Consider the following 19,030-nt stretch of genomic DNA (forward strand, 5'->3'; position numbering starts at 1 on the left):
AAATGGCTGATCTCAAATTTTGTTGGAGGCAAATTGCAAGCATGGTGGCCATGGGTGCATACTGAGAGCCAACAATTATGAGGTAACATCACTGGTAGCAGGTACCGCACGTACGCAAGGAAATTTTGATGTCAAAAAAATTTGATGAATTTGACGAATCGGTTTAATTCATCAAATTTAAATTCGTCAATTGTTTATAAGCGCCTTTAAAAGTACAGGTTTTGTCTATAATGTCTTGATTTTCGTCAACATTTTATTTGTCAAATCTGCTGAAGTGTGAATTCGTCAAATTATTCTTACATCAGATATAAATTTCCTTGCGTACGGTAAGTGACTGTGAAGGTCAAGTTCACTTCTGACGAACTTGACCTTCACAGTCAATTCCTTAGCACGGTGACCATTGAATTATTGTGACTTTATATTACCACAGTACCGTATAGCCTAAATATTTCGAGGGGGAAATTTTTGCTGATTTTGCAGTTTTGGGGGTTATCAGCAAAAATTTTAGCCTTGAGACTTCCATATACATTTGGGAGTGTTTGCAAATCCACGGAAAAAAAATTTAACAACATTGCTCAACCTCGAAATATTTAGGCTATACGGTATGATATGACGATCAATACTCTAAAGTAACTTGGTAACTGTGGAGTATTGTAATAAAAAGTTGTGCATCAAAGTACTGATTGAATACGATTGTTAGAAATGAAATGTGTGCATATTAGAACTTAAAAGTGTGATTTCTTTTAAAAACTTTCACGTATTACCAATGCCTTTTTAACAATGCCAAATTCTAATGTAAACATTATAAGTATCTACTGGTACAATTTACCCAGTGCGATCTTGTGTAATGGTAGCAGGTTGGTTAAGGTCTTCACCTTCTTGACAACGATCAGCATAGTCACAGAGTGAATCCTTTCTTTCTTCGATAACCTGCTGGAGAATTTCATAACGACGCTCTACCTCATCAAGTTGATTTTGTCCATTCTTCTCCACAGCTATGCCCAGCTGTTGTACCTGCTCTAGACAACTGTCCAACATGGGCAGTAGCTTTTTAACATCTTCTGATAGTCTCTCAAGCTTCGGCTGTCGTATGGCTACCAGTTCATCAACAAACGCCACATCATGATCACTGTGAGCAGTTTTAGCACACTGGCTACAAATCCCTTTGTTGCAGTTGAGACAAAAAAGTTTGATTTGCTTATTGCTATGCTGAGAGCACTTGTTGCTACTTGATGGAGTTGGTTGTGGCAAGCTATCATGGTCAACATCAGTATGGGTGATCGATAACGTTTTGTGGTGTCTTGTCAAGTCGTCCATCGAATGCAACTCGTAACACCCCTTACATAAAAATAATGCACAGGTTGGACACCGAACTATTGCTCGCTCCAGGACACCAGAGTTACTGGTACGGCGACAGTGACCACAAAAAACCACAGGAATAGCATCTCGGCTGCTGAAGTATTCCATCAGATCTACAATATGCTGCACAAAGAAGTTACTCTGAAGCTCCTGAACATTTCCTGAAGGTATGTCAGTTTTTATTCCACACTGAGGGCATTTGAGGACCTTCTTAGGTGCAGGCGGTGAAGAGGGCGCTATTTTGTCCACTAAGGGGACCAGACATTTGGTGCAGAATGAGTGAAGGCAAGTTAACACACGTGGGTTTTCGATCGGCTTCTTGCAGAGGTAGCAATTTATCTGATCTTGCATCTCACCCTTGAGGTAGTCCTCGATGCTTTCGTAAAACGGCGTTTCGTCTTTACCCGTGGCCATTCCTAATAATGCCTGCCAGCATGAGAAAATATAAATTCAAAATTTGCTCGCTTAATTAAAATTAAAGTTGTGCGCGTACGAAGTTTTCGACTACGATTTAGAAAGAAAACAAAACTCTCTACAAAAGTTTATAATGAACTGTAACGTATTAGTATTTCTTTCACAATAGTTGCTGTCATCTTCACAATTTGTACGAAGTCAAGTCAGGAGAACACCGAGGAGAACACGGCTTGTTGTAAGTAGTCATCAAGAACTTCCAGCTCGTACAGTGTCTTGAATGCTACTAAACATGCCTGCATGTCCGTTCTTGCTTTTATGAACTCCGAACTCTGTACTCCAATATTTTCCTTCCATATCTTTTTGTCAGGCCACTGCGCATAAGCAATGAACACGTTTTCTTTTTCAGTTCTGTGCAACCTAGATCCTAGGCTTCCACACTCACGATAGATGCCTTGGGTCAGCTTTAACCATGACGCTCTGAATTCGCTGTCCTTTCCATCCTTGATCTCAAATTCATATACAGCAATAAACATTACAACAAATTCTCCTTTGCAACAGCTGGTAGCTACGGTGTTGGCTCCTAAAAACCCCTGCTGGATTTCAAAGCACTAGCGCTAATATGGAGATAAACAAGCGTTAATTATTTATTACGCGCTTGTGGAGGTGAGAAAAGCCGGTATGGCAGAAAAAGTTAAACATTCGATTCGGGCAGTGGTGGAGTTAGACGAAGCAGTGGATTTTGCAGACCTGCCCAACTCTATCCAGGTAATGGTAAAATCGAATTAATGCCTGAAGCCAGACGGCTTTAGTGTTTATTTATCAGAGTAGCTATAGATACATGCATACTTATGCTGTCATCTTTTATTGCCTCATTCCATGTAGTCTCCAAGTCAATCCAAGAAGATCCAAGAGCGGCTAAAGAAGCGGGAGGAGCTACGAGAGAAGTTCAAGGAAGCTTTTGATGAAGTGACTGAGTAAGTTGACACTTAGCTATACCATGCATGTGGGGGGTCGGGGGAGTTAAGTTGGTTTTAATAATGGAGATAAAAATTTTTACAACTTTTTTTAGTAAGAATATTTTATCAACCCTTTACCACTATACGTGGTCCTATACATTGTCAGGTAGTTTTAGCTATTGGTTATAGCTACAACATGTTCTAAAGCCCTGCATAGCTATAGCTACTCATAATATAATGTAATGTGGCATTATTTGAGTTGATCTATCACATGATACTGTTAGTGAGCAATTGGGAGTGGTACACAGAGCAGTTCAAGTTGGTCCAAGTCAAATCAAGGTAGTGTAGTTTACTAGATCAATGTGCTGTGTATATATAGATGTCCTTCCATCTGTAGAACAACCCTAACACTTTACCACTCAGTAATGAAATACATGAATTACTTGGGCAGCCAAACAAGAACCAAGCACGGCAAGTTGCTAAAAAGGCCAACCAAGTAGAATCATTGTTCCGAAAGCCATCATTTATTAAAATGGAGCAATCAGTTAAGCAAAATGTGCATCGTATAAATCCAAGTGATGAAAATAAATTGTATGAAGATGCGCAAGAAGACCCAACACTGAGTTGGGTAGTGCCTACCGATTTATATCAGGGAAACACTGATGGAAATAGCAGATTCAAGTAAGTAAAGATGGCGTATAACCACATAATAAGCTATATCTTAATAATGGCAGTGGTTATGTCAATCAGAAATCACATTTTGGCTGGCTCCAGTTGCTCTTATATAACTTGAGGATTAGTTGGAAAAGGTATTCATCACATAATTCTGATAGAATACCACTGTTACGAGCTCAGATAAAACAAATTGAAGGTGAACTGAAAATCTTTATTGCAGTGTTATGTTGTCATATTGTTTTATAGGAAATTTTGGAGTTGGAATTGCATCATTCTTTGTGTTTACCCGGCTTGTGATTACCCTAAACATAGTCCTTGCAGTATTGTGGACAACTTTTGTGATACTACCAGGTGTTATCACGTATGACTCGTCCGAAGTGATCACCAAAGGCCTTAAAGAAGAAATTCTTGGAGAAGAAGAGGAATTTCATGTCAGACATCTGTTTGATGGAAGGGTATGGTTTATTACCACATTTGTTAAATCCAAAAGTGCCCATGAGTCTTTTATGGCAAATAATATATACTTCTATTATAGGGTGCAGTTGCTGACAGTATACTATTCTATGGTGGCTATGTACGAGAAAGTTTTTGTAACTATGACGATGTTGATGGTACAAGGGAATATGACTCATGCAGTTATCGTATTGACATAGCTTACATGGTAATGATATTTTTGTCTATATTTGGACCCTTCTTTGTCATATCATGGAGGTGAGGTGTATGTAGAATAGTACTAAGTGTATGTGTGTTCTATTAGAGTATATTTCATGCTTTTCACTGTAAAACTCACAGTTGTATGCGGTGTACCATTTATTAACTTTTGTTTTGTATACGTATATATTTTATTGGTCTATTTACTCTATTACTGTAATTGAAGTTTTAAACTGTTAATTGCCCTTAATGTGTTAAGAAGTCTGGTTAACAATGTGCGAATGACACTTGAGTTTGTTGTTGTGCTATGATTTGCTTTTTTATCTGTTAGACCATATTCATTCCTCATCAATACAATACCTAAACTGGGATTTAGTCACAAAACATTTCTATGCAATAACTAGCTGTTAATCAGAAGCTTTTAATAAGCTGATGGAAAGATGAGATCAAGGTGTTGAGTGGTGTAGCTACAATTGAAGCAACTGTTTCAACTACACTGTACTTCAATAAAAATAAGGATATTAAGTTTAAATGAAAGAATTTGGTATCGCAAATACTCTAATAGAGCAGTCAGCGATTGTAATACAGCTGCTGTAGCCAAATTATCCTTGACAATCAGTTCTGCCCACCTACTAGTTTTTCCGGTTTAACCAGTGAAATGCTAGTAGTTATTACAATTATTTATGGATTTTATTCAAAGACTTCTCTGATTTGACTACCATATATTTTTTTCATCCACCACTTTGATATTTCAGTTATTTCTGAGTCTTATCATACCCTGTGTATATAAGTCCAAGTACAGCTCAGCATAAAGTGTGTACAGGCTGGAATACTAACATACTCATTGCAAGGTTTATCTGACCACTTGTTATACATATAATATTATGTTTTCAGCTACTCTGAATCACTGGGCAGCAGTAGGGGTAACAATAATGAGGACATATTGGCACCATTTTCAGTGATGATTCTAACATCATGGGACCACTCCCTCATCTCCAGAGAGGCAGTCAGCAACTTATCCAAAGGCATCACAAACACACTGAAGGTTATCACTGAGATGATTCTTCCTTTATGTAAACTTGATCATACTTTCAGGATAAGCTGACAGAATTTCGAAATGCTGAAAAGAAGAAAATTCTAACCAGAAAGGACAAAGCTAAACTGGTTTTGCGACGATTTGCTGCCTGGTTTATGGCATTTCTGCTGGTAGCTGTGGCCACAGGAGGTATTGTGTTGTCCATTGTATTTGGAGCTGACATCAGGAGTGTACGTATCAAATATTATAAAACTTGCTAATTAATTTATTGGTGCTGTTTTGCAGGAGACTGATGGTAAGGGTTTTCTGGTAGAGACCATTGGAGAATTCTTGGAACTGTACGGGACATCAGTACTGTTTGTAGTTATCAATGCTCTGGTCCCTACATTAATGGGTTTTCTGTTATTAATCGAAAAATACGACAGTGGAAAAACTGAGTTTAATGTTACAATCACAAGGTATCATCCTTGCATTGTTATGATTAATCATTGACTGTCACATTGACTGTCACAGGGTCTTTACAGTGCGTATTCTTAACTTGTATGCTTTAATGGCTGGGTGGAAAATTGCTACAGAAGTAAGATGAGTTAGTGTTGCTCTTTTTTTCCTTTCTTAATGCTTGTTATCATGTGCTGTATAGGATTGTGATCTTGAAGATGTGGTGTGTGCTGGGACTTACTACGGCCAAGAACTGTATAAAGTTACAATACTGGGTTGTGCTGCAACCATCATTGGACAACTCATTCTTCGGCTTGGCTACTTTTATTGGTTTAACAAGAAGAAGGAGTTTCTTATCTCTGATGCTGTATTGGCTGTTGTTTATATTCAATCTGTAGTCTGGGTGAGTGTGTGTGCGTGCGTGCGTGCGTGCGTGCGTGCGTGCGTGCGTGCGTGTGTGTGATTAAAGGGTTCCAGGCAGTAATGCTTACTGTTATTTCCTTGAGCACAAAAATATGTTTATATTTTTTAGGCTGGTACACCGATGTGTCCATTTCTACCATTGATTGCTGTGGTTGGGTTCCTCTGCTTGTTCTTTGCCTACTACTACATTGTCCAATATACCTGCCATCCACCCATTAAAAGATGGTCACAGTCAAGAAAAAATTCCTTCTTTCTCTTCTCCCTACTAGCAGCACTAGTGTGTGTCATCATTCCAGTATCCATCTCTGTTCAAACGTAAGCATGTGAAGTTGCAATTGGATGTTAGTTTGTAATTATATGTAGTGGAGTATGTTAATCTGGATATGTATACTCAAAATGACGTATCAGACACTTATTAAACGTCCTAAAGTATCCCTTAGTTATAAATTGACCTGGAAAATCAGTACCAATACCTTGGTGATCAAGACCTCTTTGTTGGTCCCTGTCAGTCCATATTATACCTAGTGTTGCATAACCCCTGGGGAGCTCCTGGTGTTCAGTAAATGGGAGAAATGTAGAAAGCATAGAATACTCTAATAGAACAGCCACATTTTGTGATAGAAGTCAACTTCTCTAATACAGCAATTATTATGTCATTTATATAATTGGGGGCACAGGTCCCACTGCATTGTGCTTTAAATTAAACCCAACCTCTATCAGAATTCACATACATGAAAACTTTCATTTGTATACTTACAGGGATCAGGTTCTACTCAGTTCAGTTGTGTACTCCAATGATACTGAGGACTATTGTAATCATGATTTGTTCTGTGGACCATTCCGTGACAGAAATGCTATAGAGGCTATTTTACCAGATGAATCATCAGATAGTTGTGGAACACTTTGCAATATATTCTATTTGCTGTACTCTTCAGCTATTGGACTTCCGTTAATCTTCTGTCTCATGTGAGCAAGTTTAGCTACACGACTGCTACTTTAAAATGTACACATTAAAATCTCTTGTTGTGTGGCAGGTGTCCTTACATGTTAGCAGTCTCTAAAGTACAAGCCAGCCAGCTTCCTAATTTAGTTTATGCTTCATCCATGCTATTTTGTTATATAGACTAAGTATAATTGTTATTATTTTAGTTAATTATCAAAGAGGACAATCTTTGTGGACAACCTTTGTGGTATTATTGCTATTGATACATGCAATAATATTGTTCAATATCTTATATGCTATAGTTACTTTTACTTCATTGTTATAATGTTGGCCAGCCTTGTTGACCATTCAGCTACCTGGCTATATATATAGTATTTTCTTATTTGTATTTTTGTTTTTACAGAATTGCTCTGTTTCAATGTTCCTTGAGACTCAATCATGCTAGGAAGAAACACAGTGCATTACTCAGAGAACTAGCAGCAGTGAGGGTCACAGTATTGATACACAATTGTACCATTGATGTTGTATAGGAACGTCAAAACATGAGGGAAGCAAAAAAGGCTTATGCCCATCTTCAGTTTGATCTACAACAAGCTAGGGATCAACAGCAAACAACCACTTTGGGTACACTAGATCACAGTCCTACTAGAGGGTCATTCTAAGTGACACTCTTTACTTGTAAATAATTCTTCAGAACAATTTGAATGATGTACAGTCATTATAGCTCAATCTTTCATGGTCAGAAACAACTTGTTGAAGAGAATCTTCACATTTGTACTCCTATACATTACCAGATCAGGTGACAAATCCTTACCAGGCAGAGAAAATGCATGAAGTGTGCACCTGTATAGATTGGGAACTTATGTGTTAACAGTTATATATATCATGTGGTTACAGCAGTATCACCCCCAACAAAATGGTTGGCATATTGCATCATAGACTACTGTAAGTTGCACAGCTGTATAACTAGGTAGGGAAACTTCGGAATGTGCTGAGGATTTCTGAAGTGCTGATGATTTGAGACGTGCATGGTGATGACAATTGCTGCTTGCTACCTAGTTATCAAGTATATTGGATTCTATACAGTAGTTTATAGCTATAAATGAAAATTAGTTAAGGGTGAATGGAAACTACTGTTCTATCAAAGTAAAACCAAGAGTTCATAATATATTATGAACTCTTGGCCGTAAAACTCATCCATTCTTTCAATGCATTTCATTTGCTATAAGTAGTGGCGGTAGCTGTGAGACACTTAATTTCAAAGCCTAAAACTGTAACACTGGTATTTCACACTACAATTATGGAATGGGGTGTACCATAACTACACTATCCTAAAATTTCAAAAGTTTTCCTATCATGCAGTGGTCTGTAGCTACAAACATTCTTCTGAAACACTGTAGGTGTGTACTATATGAGACATATGGGGGTAGCTATTATGAGACAGTGCATGTGCTTGTATAAGTTGACTATTAATTTTCACATTTGATTTATATTGTTAGTCTAAATTCAAATGTAAAGGGTAGCAGGGATACTGCATGTGGATAGTGATAATGTACTTTACATCTTAACTACATAGTGAGTGGTACAAAGAGAATCATTATTGTGAGTTAATCAACAGGGCAGTCCATCTAGCCCGAGTATTGAAAAAAAAAAAGCAGGGTGTATTATTCCATCCGGGGATTGAACCCTCGCAAGTCACTGCAAGTTCGTTTAACCAAATGTGTAGTATGCTAATATATAAATCTGCAGGATTTATAATTAACCCACTCAACTTGTTTTAAGCCTATATATGCGACCCATATTATCCCCTGTCCCGTAATACTAGCCTCTACTCTATGTTAAAGCTGGATAATAGTTTAGCGCATGCACGTGCAACGTTTGGGTGTGGCTCAAAATAATTATCACTAACTTGTTGAAGAATGGCGGTATTAGTGGACCATTCAATTCGAGCAGCGGTGGAATTAGATGACGCAGTAGAATTATCCGACCTGCCCAAGTTTGTCCAGGTAACTTACCGTATCATATGCCGTATACTGTATTAAACTACATCAATCACATCGACATCGTAATCAAAAGAGTGAGCGTTGTTGCAGTTCGATATTTTTCCTTTTTGTACTCTTCCTAGCTGCATAATTGATAGGAAAATTAATTATCAGCCTTTGTATACATTAGTTTGAAATTAAGTGTACTTCGAAGTGTACATGAAATGTATGATACCATCTAAGTTTAAAGAGAAAAGGTGTGCCGCTTTAGGTGTTTTCCATAATGCGCCAAACTGTGGTATAATTATTAAATGTGTGCTTTATTTTTCTTTGTAAAAGCAAAGTTTGCATAAAAATAACCTCGGATGGCCACAATAATATTATCTCCACTATAAGGAAAGCTGTCAACAAAGTTACCATAAATGACCACAAACAAAAATGATTTTATTCTACTTGCAAACAATGTGGTGTGCAAGCGGTTCATTACTCTAATAGCTTTCCTCATTGTTCTCCTCCTGTTCCAGCAAATTCTGGATCCTACATTATCAGCATTGATAGCTACTTCTGCTAGTCACAAATTTTCTCACTGTCATGTGGCATCCCTGGTAATAATGAATGCTAATGTTCTACTTGATTGCAACTCCAGACTAATACATTAAACCAGTAAAACACTGTATGTGCTTGTGCACTATGGAAAATAATAACACTCAAGAGTGGCCTTGAGTCAAACACATCCCTCCACTTCACCTGGTATTTGTCTCTTGACCACATTCCCAAGCTGGATTTTACATATTTCACTTACCATGATGCTTTAATTGGTAATATCTTTAGCTGGCCTTATTGCAACCAAAAACCATATCAGTGACTACAGCCATGTACTGTATAATGTTATGTTTTGTCTCATACAATGTAGTCTCCTACTCCAAGTCAAAACAAAAAGATTCAGGAACAGTTGAAAAAACAACAGGAGCTACGTGAGAAATTCAAGGAAGTTTTTGATGAAGTGACCGAGTAAGTTAATAACTAAATACACTATGCTGTATCCATATGAAGAAATTTGCTATACACAAAAAATGGGCATCACTGGCTTCAAAATTTGAATTTTACAAACTAAAGTGCAGATCAGAGCTAATTCAAAATGTTTTTGTTTTTGTAACATTAATGTAGTGAGCATTGATGGACATCAAGATGTCAGGATGCCTTCACCTTTCCAATGTCTGCAATTCAAATAGCTACATAAAGTGATTTTAAACATAAAATTATAATGATGTTTCATTTCCTTCTACTGGCTATAGATTGCTCTTCCATGTGCTTTCCAAATCTGGCCCGGAATCTGTGTTATCTATCACATGTTTGTCACTGGTTGCTGCACCATATGTGACTGTCTCTGGGAAAACTGGTCTTATCACCCATTTAAAAGTATCGAGAAACATCAGTTTTAAATATTCAGAGTGTTATAGCTGGCCAGTGGTGGTAGCTATGCATACCAAATTTTCACACGTTTTACAGCAATTTCTTACCTTCCAGATCATCCACTGAAGAAGTAGCCAACAGCTAAGTTTCCTGCCATTTTAGATATTTTTTAAGCTGAGCTTGTCTGTATCAGGCAAGCTCCAGAAGGGTGGGAGGAAGGCGGGCAAGATGGTGTACAAAAATTGAAAAGGAGCATGTTGGGATGAATTAGGCCAAGTTATGGGTCATTCAGGGCTCAGAACTGGCTAAAATTGTATTGTATTGTATTGTATTAGTGCTTTACAGTGACCAGCACTGAAGGTCATACAGCAACATGTGCTGCAGCCTTAGGATTACCTAACCTAATTTCAAGGACTTAGACTTAGTGACTTATATAATAGCTGAAAAGGTGCAACAGAAAAGGGGCTAAAGTAAGGAAAAAAATCCCTCCAAATGAAAGGAAATTTACAGCACAGGCCATTGTCCAACACCACGGAGCTGTACAGCCACACACAGCCATTTCCTGGTTGGCCAGGGCTCCATCAAGACTCCAGACCACTCGTACAGCTCGCCACTATGCTTTTAAAAAGCAGCCAGCAAAAGCAGACCACTTTACTCTGGTCGACTGTGACAGTGAAATTTGATAGTGCGTTCATTAAGCTTTGTGTTTGTGTGAAAAAATCAAACTTCCTGTCTTGGGCAATAAGAACAGTTTTCGCAGATCCAGTCACATATATTAGATGACCCCAAAATTCCCAATATAATATGTATGGGGAATTTGCTACACTATATGTTGGTAATTAGGAGGCTGCTTTTACACACATGCAATATTTCCATGAATTGGGCTTCTTCTAGCATCATAACTCATATGTTGTTCTAAACGTATCACACCCACAAAGCTACGTAACAGGCACATAGACAAGCTGTACACATTCAATAGGAAATGTATTAGACATGCCATGCCTGTACGGGCTGGCAATTTTGCCTTCCGCAAACTTCTCCATATGCTTTGTGCCAATTACATCCTTTGTGTGGTTGATTTCAATAATAAAAAAAGCAGCCATATCTTGAATCCAAAGTGGAGATGGTGTGCATGCAATAGATTTGATGTAGTAAAGTTATCTGTGTATGTGATACCATTTTAATGTAACAATTCTAATTATAGTAGAGTTGTATATTGGCTGGGTTTCTGTGGTTTTGAGAGAAACCCCTGTCCTAATGGCAAGCTAGCTTTATTATTGCTGCATTGACAACAGTAAAAAGCTTTACACCAGTACAAGCATGTTATAGCTATTAAATCCTCAGCAATGTCCCACTGCATTAAAAACGATTGAGATACTTCAACAGCAGTCAAGTAACTACTCTAATAGGGCAGAGTCAATTATTACTGCCTGACATAGGCCATTTGTCAGGCAAATATCATGCATGGCTGACCACAATGGAACCTGCCCGACAAAATGACAGATCAAAATACAAGGAGGTAGCCCAAGGTTGTATAGTTTTTTTTAGTGTATCAGTAAATATTAATAGCGAACACAATAATGATTGTACCATTATACATACTAAGGTTAAGTAATCTATTGATGTATTCCCTGAATGCCAAATTGTGTAAAGCAGCAGTGTATCAATGTCAGGTAAAGCTTTAGATTGCCTGACATTTTCACTGGGGTTTTGAAACAATAATATTATTGTCTCTGTAATATAGGGCAATAAAAACTACTACAATCACAGCTCAGCCCTACAGTCAGTTTGTCTATTTTACATTTAAAACTGTGATTGTCTTATTATACAATGCACATAATCATGTAGCTAATTTTGTATACATGATGTACAAGGAATACTGCCAGCATCTGCTAAGGAGAACATGCTGTAATTCGCTTTTTTTTGTATAAAATAATTTTTGTATGCAAAAATGACGAAAATTTCTTACATGCAAAATATCAAAATACTCTAACAGAGCAGTTATTCACGTGAATCATACGTAAATAATTTTACACAACAATTGAAATTACGGTAAGTTGCTTATGCACTGCTGGTCTGTTCATTAGATGGTATCATCAATAAACAGTTATATATTCATTATAATATTTCCAGTGATCAACTAGGAGTAGTACACAGGGCTGTTCAAGTTGGTGAAAGTCAAATCAAGGTAGAATAGCCTAGTATGTACTATTATGTAATACCTTTTATCTGTAGAAAAAGCCCAACTCCAAACCACTTAGCAATGACTTGCTAGGGTACACTAGGAACAAAGCACAACAGAATGGAGAATCAGTGCGGTACCGAAGATTGTCATCTGATAGAAGAGAGTCTTCCTCAAGACGAAGTGTACATCACATCAATGCTAGTGACACAGAAAAATTGTATGACGATACACAAGAAGATCCGACTCTCAATTGGGTAGTCCCTACTAATTTATACAAAGGAAATGGTGATAGAGCTAGCCGAATCTCGTAAGTTGAACCCAATTTTTAATAAGCTATACCTTTACCATGGCAGTGGTTATGGTAATCAAAAGTCACATTTTGTCCGGCTACAAATGTTCTTGTCCAACTTATGGATTAATTGGAAAAGATATTCATCTCTTGGTACTGATAGAATACCACTACTACAAACTCAAATAAGACATATTGAAGGTGATTTAGAAATCTTTTTACAAAGTTTAATATTGTGGTGTTGTTCCATAGGAAACTTTGGAGTTGGTATTGCATCATTCTTTGTGTTCACCCGGTTTGTGATTGCCCTAAACATAGTCCTTGCGGTGCTGTGGACTTGTTTTGTGATACTACCAGGTGCTATCGAATATGATCGTGAACCATCTTCAGTAGAAAATGAAGACATTATGGAAATTGAGTTATTCCATGTCAAAAACCTATTTGATGGAATGGTATGCTTGTTGCACACCACACATGTATACACATGAATTAATGTATAATGCTCATCATTCAATTACAGGGTCCTGTTGCTGATAGTGTGCTGTTCCTTGGTGGTTATAAACGAGAAAGCCTTTGCTACGACTGTACAGTTACAATTGACAATGTTAAATGGAGATGTCCAAATGTCAGTGGTACACTAGAGAGAGAATATCACTCATGCAGCTATCGTATTGACATAGCATATATGGTGATGATATTTGTGTCTCTGTTTGGACCCTTCTTTGTCATAGCATGGAGGTGAGCTGTGTGTATAATTATATGATTTACGGATTGATACTTATACTACTGGAATATTCCTCATTCATTTTATTATCTGGAGCAAATTGTCTCCACTAAATGTTAGACTAGAAATTAGTGACATAGTGTTTCCCAATGATAAACATAATTATTTTTAGTACAATGAAAGCCCAATATCAGTTTTGTGCAGACATGATACTGAATCTGTGCATCATGATATTACATGTTATTCAATTCTTTTATTTCAATGAAATATATTTTTAGCTACTCCAAATCACTTGGCACCAGTGGAATTAGCAGTAGTGAAAATGTACTGGCACCATTTTCAGTTATGGTATTAACTTCGTGGGACCACTCCCTTGTTTCCAGTGAGGCAGCCACCAACTTATCAAAAGGCATCACTAACACATTAAAGGTTAGCTATATCATCATGGATTGCCATTTGTGTATAATCATTCTTTCAGGATAAACTAACAGAATTTCGGAATGCTGAAAAGAAAAAGATTCAAACCAATAAGGAGAAAACTAAATTGTTTTTGCGTCGGCTTGTTGCTTGGCTGATAGCATTTCTGCTTGTAGCAGTGGCCACAGGAGGCATTGTCTCATCCGTTTTATTTTCACCAGAAATTAGAAAAGTTAGTATTCTTTTGAATGTTGCATGCTAATTTCAGTCATGATGTTTAAAGAACACAGCAGATCACAAGAATGCTATTCTCCAGACAATTGGAAAATACTTGGGTCTTTATGGAACTTCAGTACTGTTTGTTGTTATCAATGCTTTGGTACCTACCTTAATGTTTTTCTTGTTACAAATTGAAAAATATGACAGTGGAAAAACTGAGTTTAATGTTACAATCATGAGGTACGTAGCTATGAATGTTTTTCTTGTATAGTCACAGTTGATTTTGTTGTTACAGAGTTTTTGTGGTGCGTATTCTTAACTTGTATGCTTTAATGGCTGGGTGGAAAATTGCTACAGAAGTAAGATGAGTTTGTGCAGTTCATTTACAGCTCCAAGTTATCAACCTCTTGTTTAGGATTGTGATATAGACATAGTTGTGTGTGCTGGGACTTACTATGGCCAAGAAGTGTACAAAGTCACATTACTGAGTTGTGCTGCAACAATATTTGGACAGTTAATCCTTCGATTTGGCTACTTCTATTGGTATGATGAGAAGAAGGAATTTCTTATCCCTGATGCAGTATTGGCTGTTGTTTATGTTCAGTCTGTAGTCTGGGTGAGCATGTGTGTGTGTGTGTGTGTGTGTGTGTGTGTGTGTGTGTGTGTGTGTGTGTGTGTGTGTGTGTGTGTGTGTGTGTGTGTGTGTGTGTGTGTGTGTGTGTGTGTGTGTGTGTGTGTGTGTGTGTGTGTGTGTGTGTGTGTGTGTGTGTGTGTGTGTGTGTGTGTGTGTGTGTGTGTGTGTGTGTGTGTGTGTGTGTGTGTGTGTGTGTGTGTGTGTGTGTGTGTGTGTGTGTGTGTGTGTGTGTGTGTGTGTGTGTGTGTGTGTGTGTGTGTGTGTGTGTGTGCATGCATGCATGCATTGTGTGCATACGTGCATTGTGTGCATGCATGCATTGTAAGGCAGCATAGCCAAGTGGCTAGGGTATCGGCCTGGTAATTGATCATAAAAGGTTCCAGGTTTGATGCCTGGTTATGTCAATTTGTATATTATAGTTTCCTTGAGCAAGAAACTTTACTCACATTGCTCCAGTCTATACCCAGCTGTATACTGGGGACCTGGTGGCCTGGTGTCACCTGGGAAAGCAGCTCACCCAGCTGTAACATCAATGGGTACCTGGTGTTTACTGGGGAAGCAAATACCCAACTGTCCTTGTCTCACTTAGCGCCTCTCTGTGAGACTTAGACAGTTCTCCTTCGGGTTACTAGCCCTGCCCCAGGAGAATCTGCCTGCACAAGGCTCAAGCACCTGAGTGGTGCACAGTGCTGGTTTGCTGGGCACAATAGCTGTGTTTTGTATGGCTGCTGTAGGCTTTGCCTTTTTGTGTGTGTGTGTGCATGCATGCAGCAATGATTCTATAAAATTTGTTAACTGGTTTCCAGCTGCAAAATACAAAAGCAGCTGCTTTACCATGAAAGTACAACCTTTACTGACACAGTGGTGCAGATCTAGACATTTGAAAGGAGGCAGGTTCTCCTATGCAACATGCATGGTAGCTGCACTTATAGTCTAGTAAGCCATCTATGAGTAAAAATCACCCTACAACATATTGTAATCAGGCCTTTCAGAAATATTTGAAGCCTTAAGAAAACAATTTGTAAAAATTAAAATCTGTAAAACTATAACCAGAGGCACTTAATGGGCTTGAAGATGCTGGGTAAACAATTTTGGGTGATTTCATGACACTAGAAAGAAAAGTATTCCACGAGATTTGGTCAACAATATCCTACATTTAGCAACAAGCTGACTTTGGCTTCAGAATATCGAGAAATGCCAGTTTTAAATTTTAGAGTGCATCCACTGTACAAGTAGCCATGACTAACAGTTAAGTTTCCTGAAATTTTAGATAGTAGGCTAGCTTATCAGGTAAACTATAATAGGGGTGGTGGGTAGGAGATGGAGGGGAGGGTGAGAGGTTGTTTACAAAATGAAAGAAGAACATGTACGAATGAATTAGGCTAAAGTATGGCCATTCAGGTATCTAAACTGGATAAAATTTTAGGGTATTTACAACACAGGCCTTTTTTCACCACCACAGAGCTGTACAGCCACATTCAGCCATCTCTAGGCTGGCTAGAGCTCCATCAAGGCCTAAGACCACTTGTACAGCTCACCACTGGGCTTACAAAAGGTAGCTAGCAATAGCAGACCACTCAAGCCTGACAGTATAATTTAATAGTTTAAAATCAGCCACCTGGTGAACCCCCTAGTATTTTTTCTTTGTGTGTTGTGTGTGTATAACATTAATTTTATTTTAGGCTGGTACACCAGTATGTCCATTTCTACCATTGATTGCAGTGGTTGGATTCCTCTGCTTGTTCTTTGCCTACTACTACATTGTCCAGTATACTTGTCATCCTCCCATTAAAAGATGGTCACAGTCAAGAAAAAATTCCTTCTTTCTCTTCTCCCTACTAGCAGCTCTAGTGTGTGTCATCATTCCAGTATCCATTACTTTTCAAACGTAAGTGTCTAGTGGAATTGATACATGATAACTGATGTACTTAACATGGATGCAAATGTGATATTATAAGCAGATGAACTATGTGCAATTATTCACAACAGGTCACTGTACTATTCAGCGCTAAACTGACCATTATAATCCCCTAACACGTATGTGTGTGCAACCACTTGCTGAATAACTTCACATGAAAAGTTAGAACACTTTTGGTTGGTCTTAAGCCGTTCTTATTCATTGGATTTCGTTGTACAATTATTACCAAATCACATACGCATAGTAACCATACTTCATATATTTGTTACTGTATATGGCTAGTAACTTGACTACCACTAATTTAGCTCTTCTACCACTAAAATAGGATGTCCTGAACTTTCAATTGACGCTTTTAACATGTATACTTAGTCCCACTTATAGGCACACATTTTTACCCAAATAAAGACACTTCAGCATGACCAGAATATAGAGTTTTCACTTGTGACTTCTAGTTGTTTATTGAATCTTTATTTATTGTATAGGGACCGTGTGCAACTTAGTTCAATTGTCTATAAGTATAATGATACTTGTAACCATGATTTCCCGTCTGATGATTGTCTATTTTGTGATCTCTTCTATGTGGTGTACTCATCAGCCATTGGACTTCCATTAATCTTCTGTCTCATGTAAGCAGCTCAGGCTTTTAGCCAGCCAGATAAATATCTAGCTAATTACATATAATATGTACAGTTCTAGTGAACCTCTCACCATGCACTATTCAAATGTTAGTATCATGCTAGCTGACTCAAGCCTGATATAATAATGAATTGGGCAGTCAGTAATTTGGAGCTAGCAAGGGGAGTACTTAACCACCTCAATTCAACGAGCACCTTCCCCCTCCCCTGAAACTCAGCCTTCTAAAAGCTAATCACTATTTAGTTTTACTGCCTTTGTTAAGCAGTAAGAAGGTTTTATGTTGCAAAAAAGCAGTCAATCTTCTCAGCATCTGAGTAGCAATTGAAATTGAGGTAGTGGGGTAAAGTCATTTGGCAGGGATGAGAATTAAAACTGACTCAATAATTTTTGTGGGTTAAAGAGATGGAACAAAATATCTGCAAGTACTGACATGCACTTCAAAACGTTAAAAAAGGTTTATTATATTTTAAACAAAGAATAGAAAGTTAGAGAAAAGTAACCTTCTAAGAGCCAAATAGAGGTAGAACAGACACGCCAGACAGCTACTGTATAGAAAGTTTAGATGCATACTAGACTTTAAGGAAAAGACACCAGTGTATGAGCTGATATTTATGGTTCTTGACTTCTGATCTGTTACCATTATACCACCAGGAGCCCATAAGCAGCAGTGGTGTAGCTACCATTGAGGCAACCGAGGTAGCTGCTTCAGTAAAAGTTAGGAAACTGTATTTGCAGGTATGGATAGCAATTTAACACATAAATTCATAGTCAGTCTAAAAGATTTTAATAGGAGCTTGGAGGCCCCTTTTGCCCTGAGGCCCTACAGGCTGTCTACTCAGCCTATTGTTAAGGCCAGCTATGTGTATTTGAATGAAGTGAATTTAGTACTGCAACAAATCTGCCTTCTCTGTACGCCCTCCAGTGCCTAACTGGTAAAGAGGATAAGAATAAGAAAGAATAAGAAATCAAGGTTCTCTAATAGAGTAGTCATCTATCCCTCTAACTCTAATGGAACAATCGGCTCACTTCTAAAATTCCTGGCTATGTCCTTGAGTAGCTTTCATGGGCTCCTGATACCACACATCCTGCCATACCATGCAAAGTTAAATTTCTACACATTTTCATGTGCTGGACCAGAGACCCATCATTTTGTTTTAGTTTCACCTCAGAGGTTAGCTTAGGCTCCTAGGCTAGTGGTAAACACCTCGTATAGGCTCCACCTTCTCTGTTCGCCCTAACTGGTAAAGTTGATCTATTTATCATTGTTAGAATAATTTGTTTGTTATGATCATGTGCTGCTATGTTCATTGCAGAGTTGCTTTGTTGCAATGTTCCTTAAGACTCAACCATGGCAGGAAGAAATACAGCGCACTACTTCGAGAGCTTGAGGCAGTGAGTGTTACAGTATTGGTATATTGGTACCATTGATGTGATGTTGTCATGGTAGGAACGTCAAAACATGAGAGTAGCAAGGAAAGCTTACCACAGATTGCAGTTTGATTTACAACAAATTCAAGGACAACAACAGTCAACAACCACTTTGGCTTCACTAGCTCGCAGCCCCACAAGAGGATCAATATAAATGGTCCTCTCTAAGTATAAATATCTAACTTATTTGTGTGTAGCCTAATCATTAAATTTGGTGTAACATAGCTACCGTGACAGACCTAATAATGTACATATGGATTGTTCTATTAAACTGTTTAACTTAAAGATTG

The 19,030-nt window shown here is 38.0% G+C and overlaps 3 protein-coding genes across 4 annotated transcripts; 2 read left to right on the forward strand and 1 right to left on the reverse strand.

Annotated features, from left to right (window-relative positions):
- Positions 1 to 718: 718 nt before the first annotated feature.
- On the reverse strand, positions 719 to 2,403 carry LOC136241770 (E3 ubiquitin-protein ligase TRIM56-like). Its single transcript, XM_066033076.1, has one exon. The coding sequence runs from the start codon at positions 1,771 to 1,773 to the stop codon at positions 826 to 828; it is 948 nt and encodes a 315-aa protein (XP_065889148.1). The 5' UTR covers positions 1,774 to 2,403; the 3' UTR covers positions 719 to 825.
- On the forward strand, positions 2,378 to 19,025 carry LOC136241756 (transmembrane channel-like protein 7). Of its 2 annotated transcripts, XM_066033058.1 has the most exons (17): positions 2,382 to 2,538; positions 2,656 to 2,747; positions 3,014 to 3,068; positions 3,127 to 3,410; positions 3,464 to 3,600; positions 3,651 to 3,859; positions 3,940 to 4,115; positions 4,950 to 5,100; positions 5,151 to 5,321; positions 5,377 to 5,549; positions 5,605 to 5,668; positions 5,732 to 5,932; positions 6,062 to 6,267; positions 6,712 to 6,833; positions 17,221 to 17,302; positions 18,626 to 18,704; positions 18,760 to 19,025. In XM_066033058.1, exons 1-17 carry the CDS (start codon positions 2,452 to 2,454, stop codon positions 18,892 to 18,894), a joined length of 2,424 nt encoding a protein of 807 aa, XP_065889130.1. In that variant the 5' UTR covers positions 2,382 to 2,451; the 3' UTR covers positions 18,895 to 19,025. The 2 variants fall into 2 exon arrangements, with proteins under 2 accessions (XP_065889131.1, XP_065889130.1); XM_066033059.1 differs by lacking the exons at positions 17,221 to 17,302; positions 18,626 to 18,704; positions 18,760 to 19,025 and adding exons at positions 7,299 to 7,377; positions 7,426 to 7,735 and having other exon boundaries at positions 2,378 to 2,538; positions 6,712 to 6,918.
- On the forward strand, positions 8,765 to 17,216 carry LOC136241223 (transmembrane channel-like protein 7; the record flags this gene model as incomplete). The annotated part of the gene is made up of 14 exons (XM_066032407.1): positions 8,765 to 8,901; positions 9,791 to 9,888; positions 12,424 to 12,478; positions 12,526 to 12,782; positions 12,829 to 12,965; positions 13,017 to 13,216; positions 13,285 to 13,502; positions 13,767 to 13,917; positions 13,967 to 14,137; positions 14,189 to 14,364; positions 14,420 to 14,483; positions 14,540 to 14,740; positions 16,441 to 16,646; positions 17,159 to 17,216. Coding segments are annotated over exons 1-14 (2,079 nt in total), but the record flags the coding sequence as incomplete, so codon positions are not given.
- Positions 19,026 to 19,030: the final 5 nt, after the last annotated feature.

This window comes from Dysidea avara, chromosome 12 (assembly GCF_963678975.1).
Source record: "Dysidea avara chromosome 12, odDysAvar1.4, whole genome shotgun sequence".
In the NCBI taxonomy this organism is placed as follows: Eukaryota; Metazoa; Porifera; class Demospongiae; order Dictyoceratida; family Dysideidae; genus Dysidea; species Dysidea avara.